Source organism: Megascapheus bottae, chromosome X (genome assembly GCF_031878675.1).
Source record: "Megascapheus bottae isolate mThoBot1 chromosome X, mThoBot2.hap1, whole genome shotgun sequence".
NCBI classification, from domain to species: Eukaryota; Metazoa; Chordata; class Mammalia; order Rodentia; family Geomyidae; genus Megascapheus; species Megascapheus bottae.
In genome coordinates, this window is record NC_143547.1 from 43,735,178 (window position 1) to 43,762,423 (window position 27,246).

A 27,246-nucleotide genomic window follows, 5' to 3' on the forward strand; every position below is an offset into this window, starting at 1 on the left:
TATGTCTTACTTGTCTTTGCTTTCCCTAAATGTATAGATAGCATCTGGTAAATAGTTGGCACCAAATAAACACTTGCTAGGTGATAGAGGAGTTGAATGAAGGGAAGGATGAAAGAAATTGTTTCTTGAGTGGCTGGAAGGATGCATGGTTAGATGAATGCTGTAAAGACCCAGGCTGTGAATGATATTGTAACATTGGAATTACTTTCTTGCATCCAGGGTATATGGTTTAGAAGTAGCAGTGCTAGGATTCTCTTGAGCATGGCTTCAACACTAGAAACTGCTAAGATGATCATATATTCTATGAGGATATCAGATTATGACCAGAAGCTCTGTTGAGCTATTATTCCAATTAGAGAACTCATAGAGGCTGTCAAAACTTCAGACATGTTGTTTTTATTCTTGAAATACAGAGTTTAGTGTCCACTAAGAAAGACACAACTCAAATAGCGTTTGAAGGAAATGCTTCACATGTCAGGTTCTCACATAGAGGGGAGATCCATGCTTGTGCTTCTCTAGCTGCTGTGTTAAAGGCCTATAACATTTCATGTTTCGGGAGATGAAGGTGTAAACAGGGCTGTTCTATTTACTAAAAGCAGAGAAGTTGAGAATTGAAAAATACAAAAAGAAATAATGTTTAGGGAAGAACAGCCAGGCAAGTGAGAGATGATGACAGGATGAGTGATTCTTCCGCATTCCATCTTAGAAACTGGAAGTGTATCCTTGGAAAGGGCAGGGACAAAAGAGATTTGTTTGTGTATTTATTCTACTTGTGCACTGTGAAAAAGATATTTATGGCAAGGCAAGGGGGACTTATATTTGTTTGTTTTCTTAAATGAAATGTAGGCAATTTAAATTCTTGAAGCAATTAGTAATATGTGGTTTCCAAAAGCAGCCAGAAATTAATCACATGAAAAGGACGACCTAACTTTTTCTTGGATGAGCACTTGAGAGCCAGCATGTGGTCTTTAAAGGTACCATCCTGAGAGTCTAACTTACAGTACCCTTTCAGAAGAAGACCTGCTAAGGAAAGAAGGAAGGGATTGGGTAGGTAGGCAGGCCTGGAAAGAAAAGGAAATAATGTACTAAATATCTGTTAGTTGAGGAGCTCCCATCACCAGAGAATGCAACACAATAGAGCCAGTGCTGTGGTTTGATTTCAGGTTCTGGCCTATCCCTTATCTTTTCTGTTCAAAGGTAGCACTCTACCATTCAAACCATAGCTCCACTCTACTTCTGAATTATTATTTAAGGGGTTTATTGGAAATAAGAGTCTCACAGACTTTCCCTGCAAGGGTTGATTTCAAACTATCACCCTCAGATCTCAGCTTCCTGGTTAACTAGGAGTACAAACAAGCCATTACTGCTCAACCCAGATTAGAGATTTTGAGACAGAGCTACCAAACAACCATAAGCCTCAGAAAGCCTTTCTGCCCTCCATTCCCTAAGCGACCTACGTATTCACTCTACTTTTAGATATCTAATATATCTTATGTAGGTGTGAATTGAGTGAGCTAGGTGAAATTAGTGTGCAAATCAAAACATTTAAGTCTCAATTCTTTGTGTTTCTAGGAGCAAGCCAAAACAGTGTTAATAAACGTTAATGCCAAAATGGTCTACTTTCCTAATTTATGAAGGGAAAACTGAGCCTTAGTGGGGAAAGGGGACTTGCCAGGGCCATATTCCATGTTGCTAGATTGGGATATATTAGATGGTTTTGATTTGAATGGTGAACAGGAGAAAATTAAATGATATTAATTCTTCTTCAAGGTGATCTATCTGTTTATGCTATACCCAAACCATTTGAAAATGGAAGTCCATTCCTTCAGTATGCACAGGCTTGCTTTATTTTCTTCGTTGTTTGAGGTAGGAGGTGACATATACTGTTTGCAAGTTAATAAACGTTGGAGGTAGCCAGGTAAGAAGGCAGGGAATGTGAGAATAAATTTATCAAAATGTACAAGATTCTTTTTCAAGCAGTGGCTTAAGTGAACAAACTTTGACTTCTGGTAAACCCTCTGCTTGGTGCAGCTCTTACATGCTATAGGGCAGGGCAAGATACTCAAGTAAAAGTCTTTAGAATGAGCTATTTTCAGGTAGACAGTGAAGTCACTGTCATAAAAATGCCCTATATTTATTGAGCACAGCTAATGAAAGTTGTTCATATTCATCTTGTTATTTGACCCTTACCATAATTCTGTGAGAATGATGTTTCTGAGTGATGAACAAATGGAGGGTCAGGAGAAGTAAACAATAAATAATGGAGCTGAATTCTTAACCTAAGTAAGTCTGACCCCAATGACAAAATCATCAAGAATCCTGGGAACTTGTGAGCATTTCTTGAAGTATGTCGGCCTGAAGCTTTAGAGCCAAGCGCAGTGATATACAAAGCAGATAGGCAGTAAATATGGGAATAGAACTGAAATGAAAGTCAGACAGGGCTTCTTGGCTTATATTTATTGTGTTAATCAGGTTTTCTCAAATTTGAGATTTTTTTTCCAGGAAATTAATGCACAAAATTTATATTTGAGTGCTCATGTGTGTTATACATAGGCTCTTTTGGATTCATTGTAATCTGATCACAAGCCTGCTCTCCTTCCTTCCTTCCTTCCTTCCTTCCTTCCTTCCTTCCTTCCTTCCTTCCTTCCTTCCCTCCATCCCTTTCCCCTCCCTTCTGTTCTCTCTTTCTGACTAGGCCAGAGTTTCTTCAAATTGCTCTGTAGTCTAGGCTAGTCACAAACTCTTGGTCCACCTAACTTAGGGATCTGAGGTTTGGAATTATATGTACCACCACACCTGTCTATAAAATAAATTTATATTGGAGCATATGATCAAGACATGGCACCAATGTCTTAAGATTTGTATCTAAATGCAATGAGGACTTCAGTGACTGATAAACTTTACCTGTATCAAAGTAAGCTTAAAATTCCTATCTGCAGATGGCAAATCACGGGGTTCTTCTTGTGGGACCGAATGCCTTACACATAATTCATAAAAAGCTAAATAATTGAGAGGTGATGTGTCAGAACCTTTTGTTTGATTTGCAACCTTCATATGGAGAAAATTCCTCTTTTTTGTTCCCATCTTGTCCTCTTCTCTATTACAGACAACAGTTGTTGGACTTCTTTGGAGTACAATGAACAAGCAAAAACAAAGGTGATTTATCTCAAATATTTCAGTGTCAATTTGGTTATTGGGAAAGGTCCTTCTATGCTATAATATGCCCATGATAGGTGAAATTATTAGATATTACCTGAGATGCTGCTGTTGAAACACAGTCAGATTGAGCATGCGCCAGTCCATTTGTGATAGTTTTGTCTATATAATAAGCACTATCAGCCACTGGGGAGGGGAGGATATAATTATTCTACATAGAAACCTATATGTGGCCCTATTCCAGACTTAGCAAACAAGTTGGTTTCTATAAATGTGCACATAGGCAGCTGAGATATTAAATATTCCATAGAAGACAAAAGATGAACAATTGCTTTAAATTAGCCTTCAGAGAATGGAGAATGGGTTGGATTCCAGGTACTTGGTTTGTCCAAGCGGATAATGAATAATCACATATGAGACTCTAGTTTTAGGCACTCAGAAATAGGTTTGCCTTTTCTTCAAGTTCCATTTCTAAATCAAAGTACACTAATGAGCTTGCTTTTCTAATGAAAGATGTGCCTTTTACAAAGCAGCAGGCACAGGGAGGCCTCTGGCACTAGACAGATATAAATATGAACAGATGAGGAGTTTCGAGAGGGAAAATATAAGGGTCATTCAACTGGTGTTAAGCCATTCTGGAACAGTGACAATGCTCATGGTAGACACAGGCTTAGGGGATAGAGAGCCTTATGATAGAGGGTCATTCTTGAAAGAGATGTATCTTCCTTCTATTGAGCTACAGCACTACTAAAATGCTTTTGGAAATGATCAATAGGTTTGGAAATAAAAGGAAATGATTAAAAGGTCTGCACATCCCTGGGAGATGTAGGATAGGAAATCATCTCTGTTTGGTGGGCTGAAAAGAGAGGCAGCTTTTCATTCCAGGTGGCTGGCTTTACAACATACACAACACTTAGCGAAGGATACTCCTGAGCATTCACAGCCTGCCTGTGCCTGGGTCATCCTGCACCTGTTACCTATCTCAAAGTCCTTAGGTAGTTTATTCTAGCTTCCATTAAAGAGCAGCAGACCAGTACCATTATACCCGCTCCAGAACTCCGTTCCTTATGTCCACTCTTACCTGTTGTTGGCTCGTGATTCCTGCTTCACAGTCCTGCTCTTATGTTGAATCCAAGAATAAGGAGTGGTATGTTAAAGGTTAAAAAGGCACAATCGGTCTGATAGCCACATTGTATCCGAAAAGCTCAGCTAGCATCTAAAGCATTGCTGGTATTATTTGCTGTATCACAGAGGGAAATCAGGTTTAAACATTCAAAGTTGTGTGTGTATTGAGGGTGGGGGGGTAAACCAAGAGAAAGAAAAGTATCATACCTCCCAAAGTCATTCCTGCTTCATAGCATTTCCTGAGACGGCACGATGGACAATTTTTCCTTCGAAATTTATCAATGGTGCAATCATTTCTGCTGGCACACAGATACTTCTGTTTCCCTGTATAAACAAGTACAAGAATAACAGACTTGTTAATGTGTTTAAGAAGTCTCTTTCTTTGAGAATTTCTAGATGAGAAGGCATCAAGATGTGTGTGTATGTGTGTGTGCATGTGTGTGTGTGTGTGTGAGAGAGAGAGAGAGAGAGAGAGAGAGAGAGAGAGAGAGAGAGAGAGAGAGAGAAAGTGAACAAACAATAGCTCCAAACCATTTGATAACACAGAATCCATTAAAAGATTAGAACACCCAAGAGAAAAAAAAATCGAGTGAAGAAATTATCACTTTTGATTTAGCATGGCCCAGCAGATGTATCCTCCAGACACTTTTAATCATGCATAAAATTGTATTTGAGATAAGGTGCTTATTTTTCATAACATCTGTACAAACAAAAGTTCCAGAAAAAGGAAATCTTTGAGATCCCTGACTGTTTAAATTGCTAGTAAGCATACTCCCAATCCTGTGGGTTACAAAATTCAAACAGAGATGAAGTCTACTTTTTTATGGTGAGTGGTAGCAGCAAAAGGAAGTATTGCAAAGTTCATAGGAGAACAAAGATCATCATTGTACACAATTGCGGTTATCACAAATAACTCACACACACATGCATGCATATACACATGTATGTAAGCAACAACATTGTCTGGATACCATGATGATAGCAACTCAAAGAAAGGAATGAAGATCCACCTGGAAACAGATGTTTTCCTCAATACTTTGTACTTTTGCATCCAGTACAAACCTGGTACAGAGTATATGCTCAATAAACTCAGACACACAGTCACTGAATACACACATGTAACAGAGGAATATGGAGGCAAACAGATCCACCAGCATTAATAGACAAAATACATCCTCAGCTATTCTCAAACGGCCAAATTTCTCATGTGCACATCTGTGCTGTGGCCTGAGCTTGTGTATTTTCCCTACTCTGCCTTTTCATTTTTCAAGACTTGGCATTTTCTTCTCATATATATTGCTACAGATAGATTGAGATTTAGATGGGAGTTTATTTTGGCAGAGGAGAAATGTTTGTGGTGGGAAAAGTACAAACAAAACAAAATGAGAGTCTTTGCTACTTGGTAGCAAGAAAAAAATATCTCCACAACCAAACAAATTGACTAATAGCTCAGTTTTTCTCCCTTCGCTAAGTATAGACTATGTGCAGAAAATGCATTCATCACAGGAGGTGATTTTTTTTTATGGGAGATTCAGGAGTAACCAGGTCAGAAAAGCACTGCTGCTTTCAAGAAATACTGCAGGAATATGGGGTTCCCTTTACTCTAATAAAGGACTCTTTTTCCTTCTTTCCCTTTTTTGGTTTTCTATCCTCATTTCTTGTCTTTTGCATATCTTCTTTCTTTCCTCCTTTTGTCAAAGGATTCCAAAATGCTGGGTATAAAGGCACTGTTAAAAATCACACCCACACAGTCTTTTCATTCCAAAGATGAATTCTGGGACAGTGACTAGTGTGAAAAACCTTACCAAATTAAGGTCTTTGAAGAGAAAACTATCATTCACTAGGCACCTAGTACAAACTAGGCCTGTGTGAGAGCTTTGCATACTTTCTGAGTAAATTGCACCAGAAAATTGAGCTGGAAAACATGATCACATTCATTTATCAAATGAGAACACCATGGCCTCCTGGCCAGTAATCTTTCTTTTTTCTTTTCTTTTCTTTCTTTTTTCTTCTCTTTCCTTTTCCTTTGTGTTGGTACCAGAATTTGGTTTCATATCGGATTGGCTTGCTCACAAGAAGATCCTCTACCACTTGAGTCATGTCTCCAATCCAGCATTTTACTGGTTAACTGGAGTTGGGGTTACAAGAACTTTTCTGCCTTGGTTGATCTTCAACAGTAGCCCTTCAGGTTTTGATCTCCTGTGTAGCTACAATTACAGCCATGAATCACTGATGCCTGATTGTGGCCAGTACTCTTTCTACCATAGCAAGGGATTCTATTTGTATAGCTAAACACCCAATATGCAAATAGCTTTATTTCTTCTGTAAACTGAAGAACGTAATGAGTAGACACAAAAAGTGGCTCTATGAGTGTCAATATAGCCTTAGGGAGTCAAATCTTAAAATCAAATGCTAGATCCAATTCCAGTGGGTTCAGTTCCACTTTTGTGTGTAGTCTGCAAGTGAGACACCCACAGTATTGGCACAGCTGTATTGCTCAAGAATACCTCAACACATCAGTTCCTGAAATAAGCTCAAGTTGACTTATCCTCAGTAGAGCGCTAGCTCTATGGAAAGAATTCCTTTACATCAAAAGTGTTCTAGATTCCATTTCTGAAATAAAATCATCATGTGGCATAAGGGAGGTTAGAGTGGGAAAAAAACTAAAAAATTGGGGTTGTTCAATTTGTAACTCATATCATTTCCTTATACCTTTCTTAGGTATATTTTGACTTAAAACTAAGTGATCTAATATATATATATATATATATATATATATATAATGATTTGCCCTGGTACAGTGCAAAGCCTGGATAACCAATGTTACTGCATATTAATTAAATAATCATTGAGCATGTGTTAAATGCAAAGTATTATACAAGGGGTTGAGGTTATGGAAGAAAATATCTGCTAAACATAATATCCAAACACCACATAAGAGCACTCAGCTGGAAGTCACAAAATCTGGATACTTGTTCAACTTTATCACTAACTCATTACATGACCTTGGGCAAGTTATTTATCCTCTCCATACACCATTACAAATATGAAAGGAATTGCACTAGAAAATCTCAATTCCACATCTGAAAGAAAATGAACATTTTTTCCAATCCAGCAGGTCTTGAAGGATGTCTATGTTTTATATTTAAATGGCTTAAGTATATCCGGTAAATAATGAATTATACAAATCAATGGTTGATTGTCTCTTTACTCATATTTTTGGGATAGTAACTAATAGTACATCTTGCATCTAGAGATCTTTAGTCTTGATTTATTTTCTAAATGCTACCAGAAAAAATCATGGTGCTTTAAAGAGGCACTGATTTTGCAAGCTGTATCCAACCTGGGCATAGCAGCATAATTATGCATGAATGTCTATTCATGCATGTGTTAATATACAGTGTGTGTGTGTAAGAGAAAGCAGGAAAGAGAGAGAGAGAGCGAGAGAGAGAGAGAGAGAGAGAGTGAAAGAAGAAGAAGAAGAAGAAGAAGAAGAAGAAGAAGAAGAAGAAGAAGAAGAAGAAGAAGAAGAGGAGGAGGAGGAGGAGGAGGAGGAGGGAGGGAAAGAGAGAGGGGGAGGGAGGGAAACAGAGAGAAGAGAGAGAAACACTCTGTAATTCCTGAAAATAAGACCAATACTTCAATACTTTCCTGCAGAATTTTGAACAATGTACAGAAGTAAGGGATGGATCTAAAAGACTCTCCACTATATTTCTTCTATCTGATTTGTCACTTTTATCAAAAGATATCAAAGCCAGTGTAAAATCTTCCAGATTCTATTACTTTGCTGTTGATTCTGTTTCTCTACTCATGTGGCCAAAGGTTTTAAGGCTGTTAATAAAATCAACAATAATTCCTAACATTTGATTTGTTTTTAAAGTACTACTAATTTTGTACAAAGTAAGTTTATCAGGATGATTAGCTATACCTTTATATAATAAAGAAAATTACAATCATCAAGATGGACTCCACTATGGCTTATAGCATTAATGTTGACTAGAAGTGCTGAAAGTAAGCACCTTCATGTCTTTATTGATCTTAGTGGGAGTACTGAAAGCTTGTCACTGTTAATTATGATTTACCTATACCTCTGTTCTATGTGTTCTTCACTTAGTGTCGCAGAGTATTTGTTTTATGTATAACTTTTTGAGAGTTCTTCAGCTCAAGGCTACGGCTCTACCACGTTGAGCCACAGTTTTCTACTTCCAGGTTTCTGGTGGTTAATTGGAGATAAGTGTCTTACGGATTTTCATGCCTGGGCTGGCTTTGAACCATGATCCTCAGATCTCTGCCTCCTAAGAGGCTAGGATTACAGGCGTGAGTCCCTGGCACCCATCTTGTTGAGAGTTTTCATCACGCGAAGATGTTGAATTTTGCCTTTGGCTTTTTCTGACTCTAAGATGATCGTCCTTTTTTGTCTTTCATTTGTTCTGTTGATGTCATCATTGCATTTATTGAGCTACAGATGTTGAACTATTCTTACATTCTAAGAATGAATCTCATTTGATCATGGTGAAATGTCTTTTTAATATGCCATTGAATTTGGCTTCCCAGTCCTTTTTAAGGATTTTTTTAAATCTATGTTCATCAGAGCTATTGATCATCCTGGCATCATGGCCTTGATTTTCTCTAAATCTCAATCTATATGGCTATGTATGTAAGATATTAGAAAGAATTTTAGATATTGTTCAATGATATCATTCCCACTCCTTCATATAAGGCTTGAATCATCTCTGTAGCACTTCTGCAAGGTAGTTGCTCCATATTTCACAGCCCATTGTATCTCTAGATTCCAAAACTCTTCCTTCTAGAAACTCAGAATTTGTCTACAATCTCCGACTCATCAGATCTTTTTAGAAATACTGAACCTCTGAGTTGTAAAGAGCTTCAATATGATACTTGATGCCTCAGTAATGAAAATGGACACAAATTATTGAGATCCAGCAAGTTTGTGATAGAGCCAGTATCAAATCTGGCAATTGCAGCTAATGGAGACATGATTGGGTGTGATTATATTCTGAAGATAAAGCTTTCTGAGTGTGTGAAATCATGTTTTTTAAACCAAATGTTAATGGTAAAAAAGGGTTTAATTTTGATATCCCACACATACATGTGATATACTTCGATCAAATTCAAATCAATTATTATTCTTTTTTTATCCCTCTTCACAGGTTCCATGGCCTTATGAGTGGGTTCTCTATACTTAGTTGTCAGTGAGTGTGTAATTGGGGTCAAAGCCTGCTTCAAGGTAGTTCTAGAATGTCCCATGTTTCGATGATGCCGTTGAAGTGACTGAATAATTAGCACACAGCATACAAACTCCTATCCACCTCTCTCACATCAGCTACCACAAAAAATTAACTCAGTTCTTTGACACTGTTGAATTTCAGCTGTAAAATACTATCAACAACCTATAATCAAGATTTACAAAATGTCATTGTGAATAGCTGACAAAATACAAAACCCTTCTTGTATGTTAAAATATGCAAGGCCACAGAAGAGATGTAAACTCAGTTAAATTCTTTGTAACAACATTAACTATTTAACCAGTTTAACTGATCACACAACGAGCTGCTTTGAGGTATGGTACATGTAGGTTGGCTCTGAAAATTCTTGATTGCTTGATGGTGCTCTATGTCTTTCTTCAGGGTCCCATTCGTTCATCATAAACCTTACGGACCATTCAGTGCCCTAGCATGGACTAAGAATTTGGGAGTAGCCTTTAGGTTTTTATGTTTTGTTTTGTTTTTTGTCTACAAGTTGTCCGAGTTTCCTATTTTGGTGTGCTTCTTTTAGAGGAGGGGATTCAGACCCTGGTGTTCCTATGCAGTAAAAACTTGAAGTCAACCTTGGATTAAGCTTTCCATTTTGTCATTGTAAAACAATTATTTGGTGTTCCAGAGAGCCTGAGGTAAGGCAAGGGAGTTATCCACTATTTATCAAATAAATGAAGAAATAGTCACTCTATCATCTTTATGATTAACCTAAAGAGAATGCAGAACTTCTTTTGTGTGCAAGTGCTGGGGCTTAAACTTGGGTTCCGGCTGCTGTCTCTTAGCTTTTTCACTCTACTGCTTGAGCCACAGCTCCACTTTTTACTGGTTAACTGGAAATAAGAATTTCTCAGACTTTCTTGCTAGAATGGCTTCAAATCTCGATCCTCTGATCTCAGCCTCTTGAGTAGGAGAATGTAGAATTTTTACACTTTATATAGAATGTGTTAATGAGGAACCCATGTGAACAAAATAAAGAATCCACTGAGGTATGTACGAGAAGACTTGCATCAAATGTTCCAGATTCCTAAATGAGATTTAATATTGTGAAATTTCAGTTCTCCCCCAATGAAGTCTATAAATTTACAACCTAAGCAAAATACTGATAAAATAATCCCAAAGCTTATCTGGAGGTATAAAACATGTGACAAGGCCAAGAAAATTGGGGAAAGGAGTGTAGTGAGACTTTTTCTACTAGGCACTTAAAGTATTGTTAAGTCATAAAATTATAATACTTTGGTATTGACTTCAGTATAGGTCAATTACCAGAAGAAAGCAGAAGAGCCCAAAACATACATAATATAAGAAATATATCATTTCAGTTCAGTGAAGAAAGAATGGATTATTCAGTAAATGGTGTCAGAACAATTGGTTGATCATTTGGAGAAAAATATTACTAGTTAAAATAAAAATAAATTTCAGATGTTTGTAAGAAAAAACAAGTAAACCAGTACTTTTAGAAAACAGGTTAAAAATAAAAATAAAAAGGCGCAAATGGATTTTTAAAGGCACAGCAATGAAGAATGCATAGGCAAAAATATTCACTAGAAAATATTTGAATTACTTATGTCACATAGGCATCCTAATAAATACAAAGACAGACCACATACTAAGAAAGATCGGTGCAATCATATATGTGAAATCAGTGTTTAATATCTTCAATATCACAAGATATAGTACAGTAGAAAAGCAGGCACTTGAATGAGTAGGCAATTTCATGAAAAAATACAAATAACTGATAAACATAGGAAAATGGTTCATTTTCCCTAAAATAACTATGACTAATTATTACTTTAAACAAGTACAATTCGTAAAGATTAAATATCTTTGTTGGTGAGAGTTCAAATTCTCCAGAGAGCAATTTTGTAATATTATTCAAATAATTTAAAATGTGCATAACCTTTTTCTAGAAATTCTACTTCTAGGAATATTTCATAAGAAAATAATCAGAGTGGTACAAAAGAAATTCATTGTGGCATTATTTAAAGAGGGAACTTTTGAAACATTTAAATGTCCAACATCAGGGGAATGATTAAATAAATTATTCCATATTCATGCAAGGGAACACTGTGCAGTTATTATTGATGATCTCAACTTTTTTTTGTAATTTGAAGTACGTTCATAATATCCTGGTTTGCTAAAACAACAAAAATGAGTTGTTAAACAGTGTACTTGGTTGGATCTTATTTTTAATACCTAAGACCTTACAAACTATCAAGTGCAGGTTTTGAAATATTTGGAATTGAGAAATAATTGTATAGCTTATGAGGCATGATGTAATATTTGGATATATGCCTTGTAGATAGATTAAATCTAGTTAACATCCACCACTTTACCAAATTATTTCTTGTTGTGAGGATGTTCAAAACCTACTCTTTTTATCGGTTTAGCAATATACAATACATTATTATGAATTATGATTATATGTTATACAGCAAATTACTAGTTTGTTTTTTCTTTCTGTATCACTGCAATTTTAGACTCTGACAAATATGACCATTTTCTCCAATCCACTCCCAGCCATTCAACTCTCAGCCTCTGTGAGTCTGACCTCTTTTTAGAATTACATTTAATTGCTATAATATAGAAAGAACCAAAGTGTCCATTATTGTATAAAGGGATAAATTCAATATAGTATACATACAGATTGGAGTGCCATCTAGCATTTCAAAAAAAAAAAGGAATTCCTGTCATTGTGACATTCTGAATAAACATTGGGTACACTGTTAAGTGAAAAAAGCCAGAGACATGACAAATGCTGTATGGTATCACTTATGTATGTGATGTAAAACCAATTAGAAATAACTAACGGTATTTTTTTCTTTTGTAGTGAACCCTTTGTACAAATCAATATGACATAGAGCCCTACATAATCTAATCTGACTGAAGCAAAGGAAATTTGAAACTTCTGTAAAACTATCCCATTGTCCCGTTTTGTGATGACACAGCCTTTTTGTGATATTACACCTTAGAAAATTGCTGAAAGTTGTATTTCCTCAAGACTTTATATCAGCATAAAGACCTGTGAATTTTTTCCAAAATTTATATGCCTTATTTTACAGATTGATAGACTGAGGTTTTACAAAATAAGAGAAACTTTTTAAGGTCACATCATGTATCAATGTCAAAACAAGATCAAGAATCCAGATGTCCTTATTCCAAATCCTAGCAGTCTGACGCTAATCTCATGTATGATAATAGATGGAAAAATCTATAATATTACAAAGCATCACACAAACTTTTCTATAACTGCTTAGTTAATTAATAAACTCCTTGCATGCCAGATCAAACAAGGAACTCTGCAGAGAGCATTAAACACCCTTCTAACTTTCCATATGGGGAAACACATCCGAGGAGCAGGGTGACAAGAATTATATATGTCAATGACAGTGATGAAACAAAAATCCCACTCTTCTACCCGCCACATTCTCTGCATATGGGCTTTATTATCTTGAAATTATCTTCATATTGATTATCTTGCTCAATCATTCTTCAAAGTAGAAAAGATGTATAATTTATCCTCAATTCATATATCAGGAAACATCGGATATTTAGTACTTACTAATACCAGCCAGGATCATTATGGGTCCATATGTTTTCTACTTAACTACTGAGAAAATATTTGCTTGTTTCCTGATTTATCTGTTCTGTTTGCTCTAAACCGGCCAACTGTCTCTTCAAAATGAGGAAGAGAAACGTTTCAATTGCTTAAAGAACAAGGGAGAAAGGTGAACCTGCTCTTTTCATTCTTCGAGATGACTAAAAAGATGTTACGTTATTTCCTTTGGAAACTTTTCCAAGTGAATGCTATCCTTTATTTTAGAGATGAGAAAAAGAAGACTCCGAGACACAGAACGACTCACAGGGCAGTAAGTGGCAGAAGCAGGAAAGGAAGTCAAGTGTGTATGACCCGGGTGCGGGGTTGAGTTCAATGTAACATGTCCTCTGAAATGGGGCCTGGCTCTGTGCTTTAAAGAGAGCAAAATTGGTGTGTGGGGGTAAGAGCACAGAGGAAGAAGGCAGAGGATCTGAGGACTAGCCTTATTAAATCATTTTGTGACTTTATGTATATCTCTACTTCTCTTTGATCCTCAGTTCCCTTCATCTATAAGAAATGAGTGTGAGCTACACTAAAAGAACACTAGTGATCCGTGAAAGTTAGGCTCAAGAATTTTCTATTCACAGAGTTTTTCTGGGAGTTTCAGTCTACTGAATATGACTCCAGGAAAACTCAAGCCAGTTTATGCTCCCAGCTTTCTTTCCCCATCTCAACTTTCTTAGATCTGAAGATTATCTCTTAAAGTACCAATATACTTCCCTACAGAAAGGAGCAGTTCCTCTTCAGAGTGATCAGATTTAATTGAAAAGAATGAGTCTAATATCTATATAAGGCCATGTACATGGACATTACATTCTCAGGATGAGCTGGCCAGTGTGGCTGTCACATGATAAAGGAGGGGAGATAGCAGAAGAAGTTGAATAAATAAGACCAGATTGTATATGGCAGTAATTATCAAACTTGGCCATCAATAAAAATCAAAGGAGAGTTTACAAAATATTGAAACCTGATTTTCATCCTGGTAGTTCTAATTGATTAGGAGTAAAGTGTCAGAAATGTGATTTTTAGAAAGTTCCTCTGGGAGACTGCTGCTGCTGAACTCTGTAGGTACTTAATTCTCAGGGAGTTTTGTAGCTGATACTAGATTAATACCATAATGAATATTTGGCGCTGGAAGAATATCTGACATTTCTCTTCTATGACCTGGTGAGTTTCAAGCCACTAAGTCAAAGAGGATGGGAACACGGAACAGATAATGTTCTTTGGTTGAAATCTGGATAGACTGCCTGGGAGAAGTAGAAGACCAGTCTTATGGAGGAAAACACCAATAGGAATGGCTTAGCCCTTCAATCAAGATCATCTGACATCAGAGCAGACCAACATTTATATTATCACACTACCTTGGAGCTGGCTTATACTGACTTGCAAAAATGATTGTGAACACCTCTTCTCCAATTCATTTTGTTTTATCACTTTCATAGTAGTTTAGAATTGGCTGTGGTAATAACAGATCATAGAAATGAGCAAGCAGTGAAAAGTAGCTCAGCCCCTAGAATGCAAATTTAGAGTTCTGTTCTTGGGAAGGTTTAATTTTTTTTGGCTGGATTTTACCCCCTGGTTCATTTTCCTCTACATTTCCAGCCAAGAATGTCATCTGGAATTTAGTGATAAAGTGGGAATCACAGCTCATAAAGATTCAGTTGCATTTTAAAACACATGTCCGGGCTGGGAGCGTGGCCTAGTGGTAGAGTGCTTGTCTAGCATGTGTGAAACCCTGGGTTCAATTCCTTGGTACCACATACACAGCAAAAGCTAGAAGTTGTGCGGTGGCTCAAGCAATAGAGCTCTAGCTTTGAGGAAAGCCCAAGGACAGTACTCAAGCCCTGAGTTCAAACCCCAGGACTGGAAAAACAAAACAAAACAAAACAAAACGAAACATATTGCCAACTTTATATGTGTTATGCAATAGATACAAATTGTAAAGTGATCATTTCTAACATATGCTCTGGTGAATATTGTTGTACACGGGTTCACCCTTTGTCCTTAGTCCAATCATCTTGTTTTTTTCCCCTCCCCTTCTCTGATTCAAATAAACAAATAAATGTGTATACAATACACCAGGTACAAAATCAGACACAACAACAGGGGATAAACTACAAGAGGAAAACAATAACAACAACAGAAAAAATGAGTGAAGAAATAACTTCATATAGTACATTAAAGCCAGCAACAACAAGGATAAATCACTTGTTTCCCTGTCCTGGAGTTCATTTTGCTTAGCCTCATCCTACATGGTCATATGCAAATAGATTTTTTTTGAGTTATTGCACTCCTATGCTAGTAAATTCTTAGACACATACTATTTATCACAAATGAGGGAAACCATGGAGCGTATGTTCCTTTTAGTCTGGTTTACTTCACTTACTATGATTTTTTCCAAGTCTTTCCATTTTCTTATGAATGGGACAAGATTATCCCTTCTGGTGGCAGCATAGAATTTCGCTGTGTATGTATACAGCATCTTCTTGATCCATTCATCTACTGAGGGGCCTCTGGGTTGGTTCCATACTTTGGCTATGGTAAATGATGCTGCAGTGAACATGGTTGGCTGGTAAGTTTAGTATGTCCTTGTTTGTGGACATTTGAGTAAATGCCAAGGAGTGGGATTGCTGGGTCATAAGGGAGCTTTTAACTGAACACTGCTTTAGGGTTTTAACTGAACACTGCTTTCCAGAGTGGTTGAATGAGTTTATACTCCCACCAACAGTGTAGTAGTGATCCCTTCTGGCCACATCCCCGTCAGCATCTGTTGTTATTAGAATTCTTGATCATGGCCATTCTAACTGGGGTGAGATGGAATCTCAAAGTTGTTTTATTTGCATTTCTTTTATGGCCAGAGACATGAAGCATTTCTTTATGCATCTATTGGATATTCTCATTTCCTTTCAGAGAAGACTCCTTTTAATCCTTCAGCCCATTTATTACTGGGATGGTTGTTTCTTGGAGGATTTTTTTATTTGGGGATTTAATTTTTGAGTTCTATGTATTTATATATATAGCTAGTGCCAGGGTTTGAAATTAGGGCCTGAACAATGTCCTTAGGCTTTCTCCAGGCTAATGATCTATGATTTGAGCCACAGCACCATTCCTTGTTTTTTTTCCTATGTATGTGGTACCAAGGAATCAAACCCAGGTCTTTGTACATTCTAGGCAAGCACTCTACCAGTAGGCCAAACTCTCGGCCCTTGTATGTTTATTTTTCATGTAAGGCCCCTGTCTGTTGTATAGCTAGCAAAGATCTTCTCCCAATATGTGGGCTTTCATTTATCTTGTTAGCTTTGCCCTTTGCTATACAGAAGCTCTACAGTTTAATGTAACACCATGTATCCAGCCTTTCTTTGATTTGTTGTGCTTCTGGATCTCTGTTTAGGAAGTTTTGACCTATGCCAAGGAGCCCGAGGGAATCCCCTATTCCTTTCTGTAATATTTTCAGAGTATCTGCTCTTAGCCTGACGTCTCTTCTGGGTATCTGCTCCTAATTTGACGTCTTTGATCCATGTGATTATGAAAGCTATGGAGAAAGTAGGAATCCATGACACATTCCTCAAAGTAATCAAGGCTGTATATGAAAAACCTTCAGCCAGTATTATACTTAATGGTGAAAGGTTAAATCCATTTCTTCTAAAATCAGGGATGAAACAAGGATGTCCACTCTCTACACTCTCCTTTAATATTGTATTGGAATTCCTAGCCTGTGCAATGAGGCAAGAGATAAACATAAAAGGGATCCAAAATGGAAAAGAAGAAATATCTCCCACTTTGTAGGTGACATGTTCCTGCATTTGAAGAACCCCATAGACTCCTCTCCCAAGTTACTTGAGCTGATATAAAACTTTGGCAAATTAGCAAGGTATAAAATTTATCCACACAAATCAGTAGCTTTTCTGTATTCCAACAATAAGAAGAGCAGATTTAAGTGAGTGATAAACCCTATCATGCTCCTGGATTTGGAGAATTAACATTGTGAAAATGGCAATAATGCCCAAAGCTATCTACAAATTCAGTGCAATACACATCAATATACTAACAACATTCTTTAATGAACTAGAAGAAATAATCTAAAACTTCATTGGAACAATGGAGGATCCCTGAATAGCAACCAATCCTTAACAGGAAGAACAGTGCTGGAGGAATGTCAATACCAAACTTCAAACTCTATTTTAAAGCTGTAGTTACAAAAACAGTGTGTTACTTACTGGCACATGAACAGGCCTGAGGAACAATGGAAAAGAATTGAAGACCCAGAGGTGATCCCATAGACCTATGGCCACCTAATCTTTGATAAGGTAGCCAAAATTATCTGATGGAAGAAAGACAGCTTCTTCAACAAATGGTGCTGGAAGAATTGGTTCTACACACATAAAAAACTGAATTTAGATCCTTATATATCAGAGTGCACCAAAATCTACTCTAATTGGTGTATTTTCAGATATGTTCATAAATGTTATACTCTATAAGCGTAAATGGAAAACAAATATATAAAATATAATTAATTTTATAAATTAAACCTTTATAATAAAAAGTAATTATTCTGCCTGTGAGTAAGAGACATGATTTTTGGGTGGATAAGGGATTACTTTTCACTGTTTAATCTTCCATATTTAAAGAATATAATGTCTATCTGTATTTTCTACTGTCAGTATCAGTTTAAATGGTCCTAGATCTATTAATAATATTCCTAGGATACAGAAATAAATTCTATTCTTTCTCTGTCTGGACTTTCATAGGTCTATCCATCTACATAATCAGAAGTTTAAATTTAGTAATACTTCAGTAAAAACAAAGGCTGCTCCCAGCAGATTCTAGTTTCCAAATTCTAGTCACTATTCATAACATATAAAATGCCTATTCAGTCCACTATGTAATCAGGGATGCTCTCCTAAAAGTCAGTAAGTTGGTCTCTGTTGCTGCCCCAAAACATCAAGTAGTGAGTTAAATGCTTTCTAAAATCCCAATGGTCTATCACTCTGCAGAAGTCTGTAAGGGAGGAAGGGAAATTACAGCTCCTACCTTCTAGAAGTTTCCAATTTAGAGGGAGCTAATATAAATATGTCCAGGTCTGAAATAATACAAAGGACTATATGAGAATATGGTGTGGTTTATCAGCATTGGCTATTTACAACAAATTTTAAAAATAAATTCTCCCACAGCAAGAGGTATTCATACTGAGCAATATCTAAGAAAAGTTAAATACATTCCTAAAGGTGAATTTCCATGATGTAAGTAGAAATCCAAATAATACAAATTATTTTAAAAATGACCCTTCCTGGTTTTGTGGGGCTGCTAGTTTTCAGCATCATTGCAGGCTTTTCCTTTGTGTGTCTGTGAAACTGGATAGTGGAGACAGACAAGTCATTTTGAGCAAGTTATTTCCACTGGCTAATTGTGAGTCCTTGGAAAGAAATACTTTTTTCCTTTGATCTTCAGTTTCTTCATATAAAATGATAGAGTGACCCAAGTGCTGGTGACTTACACCTGTAATTCTAGCTACTGAGGAGATTTGTGAATCTCAGGAAAGTCTGTGAAACTTTTTATCCCCAACTAACAAGCAAAACTCAGAAGTGGAGCTGTGGCTCAAGTGCTAGAATGCTAACATTGAGCAAAACAAGTAAAGGTCAGTGCCTGGGCTCTGAGTTCAATCCCAGAACTGACACCCTCAAAAATGATAGTGTGGATGGAATTCTATGCTGCCATCAGAAAGAACGACACTGCCCTATTCATAAGAAAATGGAAAGACTTGGGAAAAATCATTTAAGTGAAGTAAGCCAGACCCAAAGAAACATTAGCTCCATGGTTTCCCTCATTTGAAATAATGAGAATGTCTCTAGGATTTTACTAGCTGAGGAGCACAATAGCTCAAAAACTATGTGCATATGGCTAAATAGGATGAACCTAAGCTAAAGGAACTCCAGGACAGGGAAACAAGAGATTTATCCTTGTAATTGTTGTTCTTATTAATGTACAATGTGAAGTTATTTCTTTACTCTTTTGACATATTTTTCCTCTTTTTCTGTTTTCCCCCTTATGGTTTATCCCCTGTTTTTGCTGTATCTGACTTTAGTACCTGGTGTATTGTATATACATTTGTTTATTTGAATCAGGGAAGGGAAGGGGGGAGAAGATGAGACAAAGGACAAAGGGTGAACCAGTATAACAGCAACAGTCACAAGACAATATGTTGGAAATGAACTTTACAATGGAGGAGAGGGAGGGGAAGTGGGGAAAAAGATGCAAAATGTTAACAATGTTCAAGAGCTAATGTACTTACTACTTTACAAATGTAAATGTATCCCATCCATGTAGCACTCTGATAACAAGATTTTTCAGAATGATAGTATGAGGGAGGTAAAGTAATTTCTCTGTAAATTTATATTCAGTCAGGAGATTGAGAAGCCCACAGACATTTATGGTAAGTTTTACAAGTGGTCTTTCATGTTTGTTCATCACCATAGCAGTGTGACATATGGTGGCAGGAGGCCAGAATTAGGAGTCAGAGAATTGGTGAACAAATCACTTGAATGTCACTTTTGGCAAACTACGTAACTTCTCAGATTCTGCTTTTCTTTTTAAAAATAATATGGATAATGCAACGCATACCTTTGCACAGCTGTGGTGTTGAAATGTACACACATGTGAAGTATCTGGCAAATTTTAGGCACCTTATAAATCAAAACTATGGAATGATGGGTAGTCTCTCGGGAATCACATGGAACTTAAGAAGAGCTGATCAGGACAGAAGTGTCTGTTGCAATGTTTATTGTACAATACTCAAGGACTGCACATAATGTTGTTGACTTATCAAGTGTTTCACAATAAGAGCTTTTATCATTTTTTCCCATTTTTTTCTTCCTATAGAATCATAAAAGTATATAGTCGTTGGTGATTGAATTTGAAAACTTAAATGCAATCTTCAGCTTAGAGGCATACCTGTATTTTGCTCTGCTTCTGGGTGCTGTTCTGCTTTGCTTGCATAAATATTCACAGTGATTACAGTTTTTCTCTTAAAGGACATATGCCACTTGATGATGATGGAGAGAAGAAGGAAACGGGAGAGAATAGAAAAGGAAGATTGGGAGGGAGAAAGGAAAGAGAAACAAAAGAAGTCTATAAGGGAGGAAGAGAAATTAAAATTCCTACCTTTTAGGAGTATGCAATATAGTAGGAGCTAACATAAATACACCCATGGCAGGTCCAGGAGTATAGCCTAGTGGTAGAGTGCTTGCCTAGTATGCACGAAGCCCTAGGTTTGATTCCTCAGTACCACATACACAGAAACCCAAATTCTTTTTTTTTACTTCTAGAAAAACCTCACATAAGTACCCAAAGATAAGATATGATACCTTTTCTACAGAAAACTATCAAGATATAATTCTTCTATAAGAATCAATGGCAACTAAAGAAAGAGAGAGGAACCCCTGCAGTATGTAGGAAGAAATGCTACATGGATGGTAGTATGATAGGTGTATTTAAATTCTTGCTCTGCTTTTCACTAGCTGCATTTGTTGAATTCTCCAGACTTGAGTTTTGCCTATACAATAAATTTAATAATACATACATTTGTCACAATATTTACATGAAATAATGTATGGGAAACAATTCAATACAATGTCTGGAACAAATAGGCATTACTAAAGATTGTGTTAGAGACATAGAGTTTTTAAAGACGAGACCTAATAGAAGATCTACAAAAACATTAGACAAAGGCTAGTAATAGTCATCAAATGTTACAAGAACATACAATAGCAGGATAATAATCTATCAAAAGAGAAATAGTGATGTGTATTAAATTATTGAGTGGTAAAATTTGCATTTCACAGAAGGCATATTCTTGATGAAGCACAGAATTTTGCCTAGTAAACAAAGCCTTATTATGGTATTCTAGGCACACAGGATGCTGAATTTGAAAGCACAGGATGGTTGTTTCTTTGAGGATTTTTTTTTGAGGGATTTAATTTTTTGTGTTCTCAGTATATTTTAGCTATAATGCCTTTGTCTGTTGTATAGCTAGTGAAAATCTCCGAATCTGTGGGCTTTTCCTTTATCTTGCTCGCTATGTACTTTGCCATGCAGAAGCTCTGCAGTTTAATGTAATCGTATTTATCCAAACTTTCTTAGATTTGTTGTGTTTCTAGGTCTTTATTAAGAAAGTTTTTATTTATGCCAAGGAGCTTTAGTGTTTCTCCTATTCCTTCCTGTAATATTTTCAAGGTGTCTGCTTTTATTACCCCATTAAAAATGGGCTAAAGTCTTAAGAGAGACTTCTCTGAAGAGGAAATCAGAATGGTCAATAGAAATATGAATAAATGCTCAATTTCTCTCACCATAAAAGAAATGCCCCTCAGTAGTATGCATATAGTGGAATTCTCTGCTGCCATCAGAAAGAATGACATTGTCCCATTTGTAAGGAAATGTAAAGACTTGAAAAAAAGTCATTATAAAGTGAACTAAGCCAGGAAATTGGCCTAGTGGTAAGATTGCTTGCCTAACATGCATGAAGACCCGGGTTTGATTCCTCTGTACCACATACATAGGGAAAAGTAGTGAACTAAGAAGGACCAAAAGGAATGGTTTCCCTCATTTGTAATTAGTATTTGTCTGAGATAGTCCTAATGGATGATCACAATAGCTCAATAGTTATGTATATATGACCAAATAAGATGATGGTAAGCAAAATGAACTCCAAGAAGAAGTTGATATTTTTAAAGTAGTACGTGAAGTTTGTTCTTTTTTTTTTGCCAGTTGTGGGCTTGATCTCAGGGCCTGACCACTGTCCTTGGACTTTCTCAAGGCTAGAGCTCTACCACTTGAGCCTCAGCAACATTTCTGGCTTTTTTTCTATGTATGTGGTACCGAGGAATCGAACCCAGGTCTTCGTGCATGCTAGGCAAGCACTCTACCACTAGGCCAAACTCCCGGCGAAGTTTGTTCTTTTATCTTTCATTTTGTGCCTATGATTTATCTCCTGTATTTGATTTTGATACCTTGTGCATTTTATGTGTTTGTCTGAATTAGGGAAGGAATGGGGAACAACAAAATGATGAGGCAGAGGACAAAGGGGCAACCCATGCAACAGTGACAATCTTAAGACAATGTGTTGGAAATGAACTTTACAACTGGGGGGGGGAGTGGGATTGAGAGGGAAAATGAGAGAGCGGTAACAATATTTGACCAGAAATATACTCACTACTTTACATATGTAACTGTAACTCCTCTGTACATCACCTTGAAAATAAAATTAAATTACAGAAAAGAAAGGATATGATAGAAAGAGCCAAGATTTATGCATAAAACAAGTTGTGATATCCTGTTTTGTTAGTTCTCAAAAACTCCAAAATATTTAATCAACCTTGAGCAAGTACACTGATTCTATCTTTTCCTACTAAAAAACATTTTGTTTATCTTTTAAATCAAAACTCATTTTTTGGTGCTGGTGCTAGGTCTTGAACTCAGGATTTAGATGCTGTCCTTTATTTCTTTTCTCACGACTAGCATTGAACCATAGCTCAACTTTCATCTTTTTAGTGATTAACTAGAGAATCTCTCAATTTTTCCTGTTCAGGCTGGCTTTGAACAGGAATTCTCCTATTTCAGCCCCTTGAGTAGCTAAAATTACAAGTATGATCTAATGCACTGAACCAAAACCCATTTTTTTTGCCAGTTCTGGGGCTAGAACTCAGGGCCTGAGCACTGTCCTTGGGCTTTCTCAAGGCTAGAGCTCTACCACTGGAACCATGGCACTACTTCCTGCTTTTTCTGTGTATGTGCTACCAAGAAAACAAACCTGGGACTTTGTGCATGCTAGGCAAGCACTCTACCATTAGGCCAAACTTCCGGTGCCCCAAAACCATTTTTTAACTCAAAGTGTTTTTATTTTTTTAAGTTGACTGCAGTAGCTTCCAACTTACTATTCAATTGAAGTTGGAAATCCAGCTCATGATTTTCCTGTGTCAGTCTCCTGAATGCAGGTAACACATGAAAATACTTTCTTCTTAGATTTATGTTAAGGCAAAAAGAAGTCTGATTTTTTCCCTTAATCTCTATTTTGTCTGGCACCAATGTGATTAAAACCTGTAAGACCAGTTGCAGGAGCTATGCAATGGGCATGATCCCCAAAATGTCATCTGGAAACTAGTGGAGCATTGTTGGCATTTTGAGAACTTAAAGTAATTTTTTTCATCTCCCACCTTATCAAAGGAAGGAAGATAGATTCAAAGAGAAAGGTTGACCTACATCATCCACTTGGCCATGAAACTAATGTATTTTCTTGACATATATTTGAGTTACTTTAAAGAATTCCAAATGGTGAATTAGTTTGGGTTTTCTATGGCACAATAGGGTAATCATGAAAAGTTCCAAATTAAGTAGAAAAGATGAGCATTAATGTTTCCAACATATAGATTTTATTAATATTTATAGAGAGAAAAGTTCTTATTACGATTGAAGTTGTCATTACACATTGTATGTATGCATGCATGTATGTATGTATGTATGTATGTATGTATGTATGTATGTATCAAATTATACTGCAGTCTATATATACTGAACTATGTTTATATTTTGCAATATTTTATTTTCCCCAAATGTTGCTACCTGACTTGTTTATTAACAAAATAATGGCTACTGTCAAAATAAGAAACCCCTCATGGCTAACAAATTAAAATTTCTCTATAACATAGAGTGAATGTTGCCCTTTTTCATATGTGATTTGGAAGGTCAGAACGACTCCAAGGTAAATGCTACTGGGATTTCCTTGATAGAAAAAATATAACCCTCTATCACACCATAGCCATCTTGAACAGTATCAGCTGAGAAGTAGTTCTGATTTCACCTGTTATGTTTCTCACTGTCCTCAGAGTACTAGTTATTTGGAAGCATATGTATTCTACATCATATTTTCAACAGCAAAGGTACCAGAGATTTCCCTGGAGATTAGAAGTGTCATCTTTGGCTTCAAAACATCATAATTTTTAACAATCCAAAGCAAGGAAACCTATGAAATTTCAATTTAAATGATGACTTGCAAATATCAGGAATGGATAGTTACATTCCATTAATGCTAATAATAGTGGAGTTATTGAGGCTTAGCTACTGTCACATTGAGTATGTGCCTTCTCGGCTACCTAAGCACCTAAACACAGTCCTTTCCTGAATCATAAACATTTATATCACTTGCATTTATAGGTAATTTTACAACTTTCAGATAGTGTTCCTATGAATTATCTTCCTTGGACCTCATACAAATTTAATCATGGTAGTTATAATTATCATCTTTCCTATGATCCAACTTGTTTATTTTCCATGTTCAGACAGTAAAGTAAGAGATGAAGCTGTAGAGATGAAGTCATTATCAGGACGAAGTATCCTGACTCTTATTCCTATCATTTTCGTAACTTCATAAGTATCAACAAAAATGTTAAATTACAGTTAGTCTGCTGTGCTCTGCAAGGCATGCAAAATATTTATTTCACTAAAGAATATATAAAATTATTAAAACTTGGATCTTTTCAAAGATCAGTTTTTTGGGGAAAATTCACTTTTTGTAGAACATTTGGTTTGCCAGTCAATAAAGTGTTAGAAACAGCAAAATACTCATTATGCTAATCAGTGGAAAATTATTAACACCTACTAAATGCCAGGATATGTTAGATACTGCTTCCTCTCTCTCTCTCTCTCTCTCTCTCTCTCTCTCCCTCTGTCTCTCTGCCTCTCTCTCTCTCTCTCTCTCTCTCTCTCTCTCTCTCTCTCTCTCTCTCTCTCTCTCACACACACACACACACACACACACACACGACTTTAAACAAAATCATCAGACATGCTTAAGAAATTCATTCCTTCATGCATTCATAAATTCATTCATTTTTATTCAATAAATACCCACAAAATTCCTACTCTGTGCCCAGAAATTCTATGCATAAATGGAAAAGATGCAGATACATCTGTCTTGAGGAATATCCATTGTTAATGTATGTATGGAAGGAGAAGGTCCAGGAGCATAGACAAGTCAAGAAGAGGAACCAGGCAATAAAAAAAATTGAAGTTGTGCACCTTGTCTCATGGCTGTAATTCTAGCTGCTCTGGAGTCTTGGATCTGAGTATGCTTATCCAAAGGTAGCTCTTTCAGAAAAAGCAGATAATAATAGATAACTTTTATCCCCAATTAACCTGCAAAAAGTCAGAAGTAGAGATATGGTTTGAGTAGCAGAGTGCTATCTTTGAGCCAAAGAAAAACCAAGTAAGAGTACGAAGCCTTGAGTTCAGGCACCAAAAAATGAAAATGAATTAGAAAATTAGATTGCATGTAGAAACAGAGGCCAGGCACTGGTGGCTCATGCCAGTAATCCTAGATACTCAGGAAGCTGAGATATGAGGATTGTGGTTTGAAACCAGCATAGACAAGAAGTGTGTGTGACTCTTAGCAATTAAATACAATATAAAGCCAGAAATGGAGCTCTGGGCCAAGTAGTAGAGCACCAGCCTAGTGTGTTTGTGCTGGTACTGGGACCTGAACTCTGAGCCTGTGTGCAGTACCTTAGCTTTTTTTACTTAGAGCTGGAAATCTGCCACTTGAGCCATGGCTCTACTTTTGGCTTTTTGTTGGTTTAATATAGATAAGAGTCTAAAGGACTTTATTGTTTGAGGTGGCTTCAGACTGTGATCATCAGTAGCTAGGATAACAGGAATGAGCCAGTGACAGCAGTAGAAGATACAGTTTTAAAGCAGGTAATTTTGTTTTGACTTATCTAGTGATTCCCTGGAAAATTCCAGTCTGAAGGATACATTTAACTACATGTAGAACTTACCTATTTTGAATATTATTTTTCTTAGGAGAGTTCATAAAAAGCATACAACAAACAAACAAGAAAAGCCAGAGGCCAATTCTGAATCATGAATTCTGGTTAAATTGTTGGGTAATAACTGAGAAAATAATAAGCTAATGAAAAAAGGCTTAAAATTAAAAGCTAGGTGGAACATACTTCATGAAGGACTAAATTTGAAATAAGCTAGTAATTCTATATGGATTGAAAATATAAAAATGTCAGCTCCTCAAAAAGTGAAATTACAAATAAATAATAAGAAAACTTGAAAAATTTACAAATCAGTAAAAAAATAAGCATTACTGACAGCCAAGAAATGAGACAATAAATTACAAGATAAATAAATAAATGATTTTGGAACAGTGGAAATGAAGAAAATCCAAAGAATCTGAAATCTTATGCAAACAATCCTTTGAGGGAAACTATGTAAGTTGTGAGTGTCTAATACAGATTTAGCACTGTAATCCTACCAAATCTGAGGATTGAGGTTCAGGCCAGCCTAGGCAGAAAAAAACTGAGAGATTGGTATTGCTTATTAACTACTCCAAAATTCTTAAAATGGAGCTGTGGCTTAAGTGGTAGAATGCAAGCCTTAAGAGAAAATAAGCAAAAAAGCTTAGAGACAGAACCTAAACACTGAGATCAAACCCTAGGAGACTCTCTCTCTCTCTCTCTCTCTCTCTCTCTCTCTCTCTCTCTCTCTCTCTCTCTCTCTCTCTCTCTCTCTCACACACACACACACACACACACACACACAGAAGAAAGATCTCAGATAATAACCAAACAGTAAAAGGTCAACTAAAGAGAAAGCAAGCAGGTAGAAAGAAAGTGTAATTAGAAATAAATGAAACAAATAATTAAAATTAATATGCGAATTACAGAATGAAAGAAAAAGCTTGTAAATCACATATTTGATAATTACTTGTAGTAACTCATAAAGCACAAACACATACATATACATACATACACACACACACACACACACACACACACGCACACGCACACACACACTCCCAATAGTAAAAGCCAAACATCGAAATGTTTTTGTTGGTCGTGTGACATGAACTCTGGGCCTAGTCATTGTTCCTGAGCTCTTTAGCTCAAGGCTATCGCCCTATCCCTTGAGCCACAGTGTCACCTCTGGTTTTCTGGTGTTTAATTGGAGATAAGAGTCTCACTAACTTTAGTTCCCCGGGCTGGCTTTGAACTGAGATCCTCAGCTCTCAGCCTCCTTAGTAGCTAGGATTACAGGTATAAG

General features: G+C 36.5%; 1 protein-coding gene across 1 annotated transcript in view; it reads right to left on the minus strand.

Moving 5' to 3' along the window:
• Window positions 1-27,246, minus strand: part of Ar (androgen receptor) — a 170,312-nt gene that overhangs the window by 26,973 nt on the left and 116,093 nt on the right. Inside the window, exon 3 of the mRNA XM_090326049.1 lies at window positions 4,489-4,605. Within this exon, the coding sequence (XP_090182175.1) occupies window positions 4,489-4,605 (117 nt within the window). The remainder of the gene's footprint in view (window positions 1-4,488; window positions 4,606-27,246) is intronic.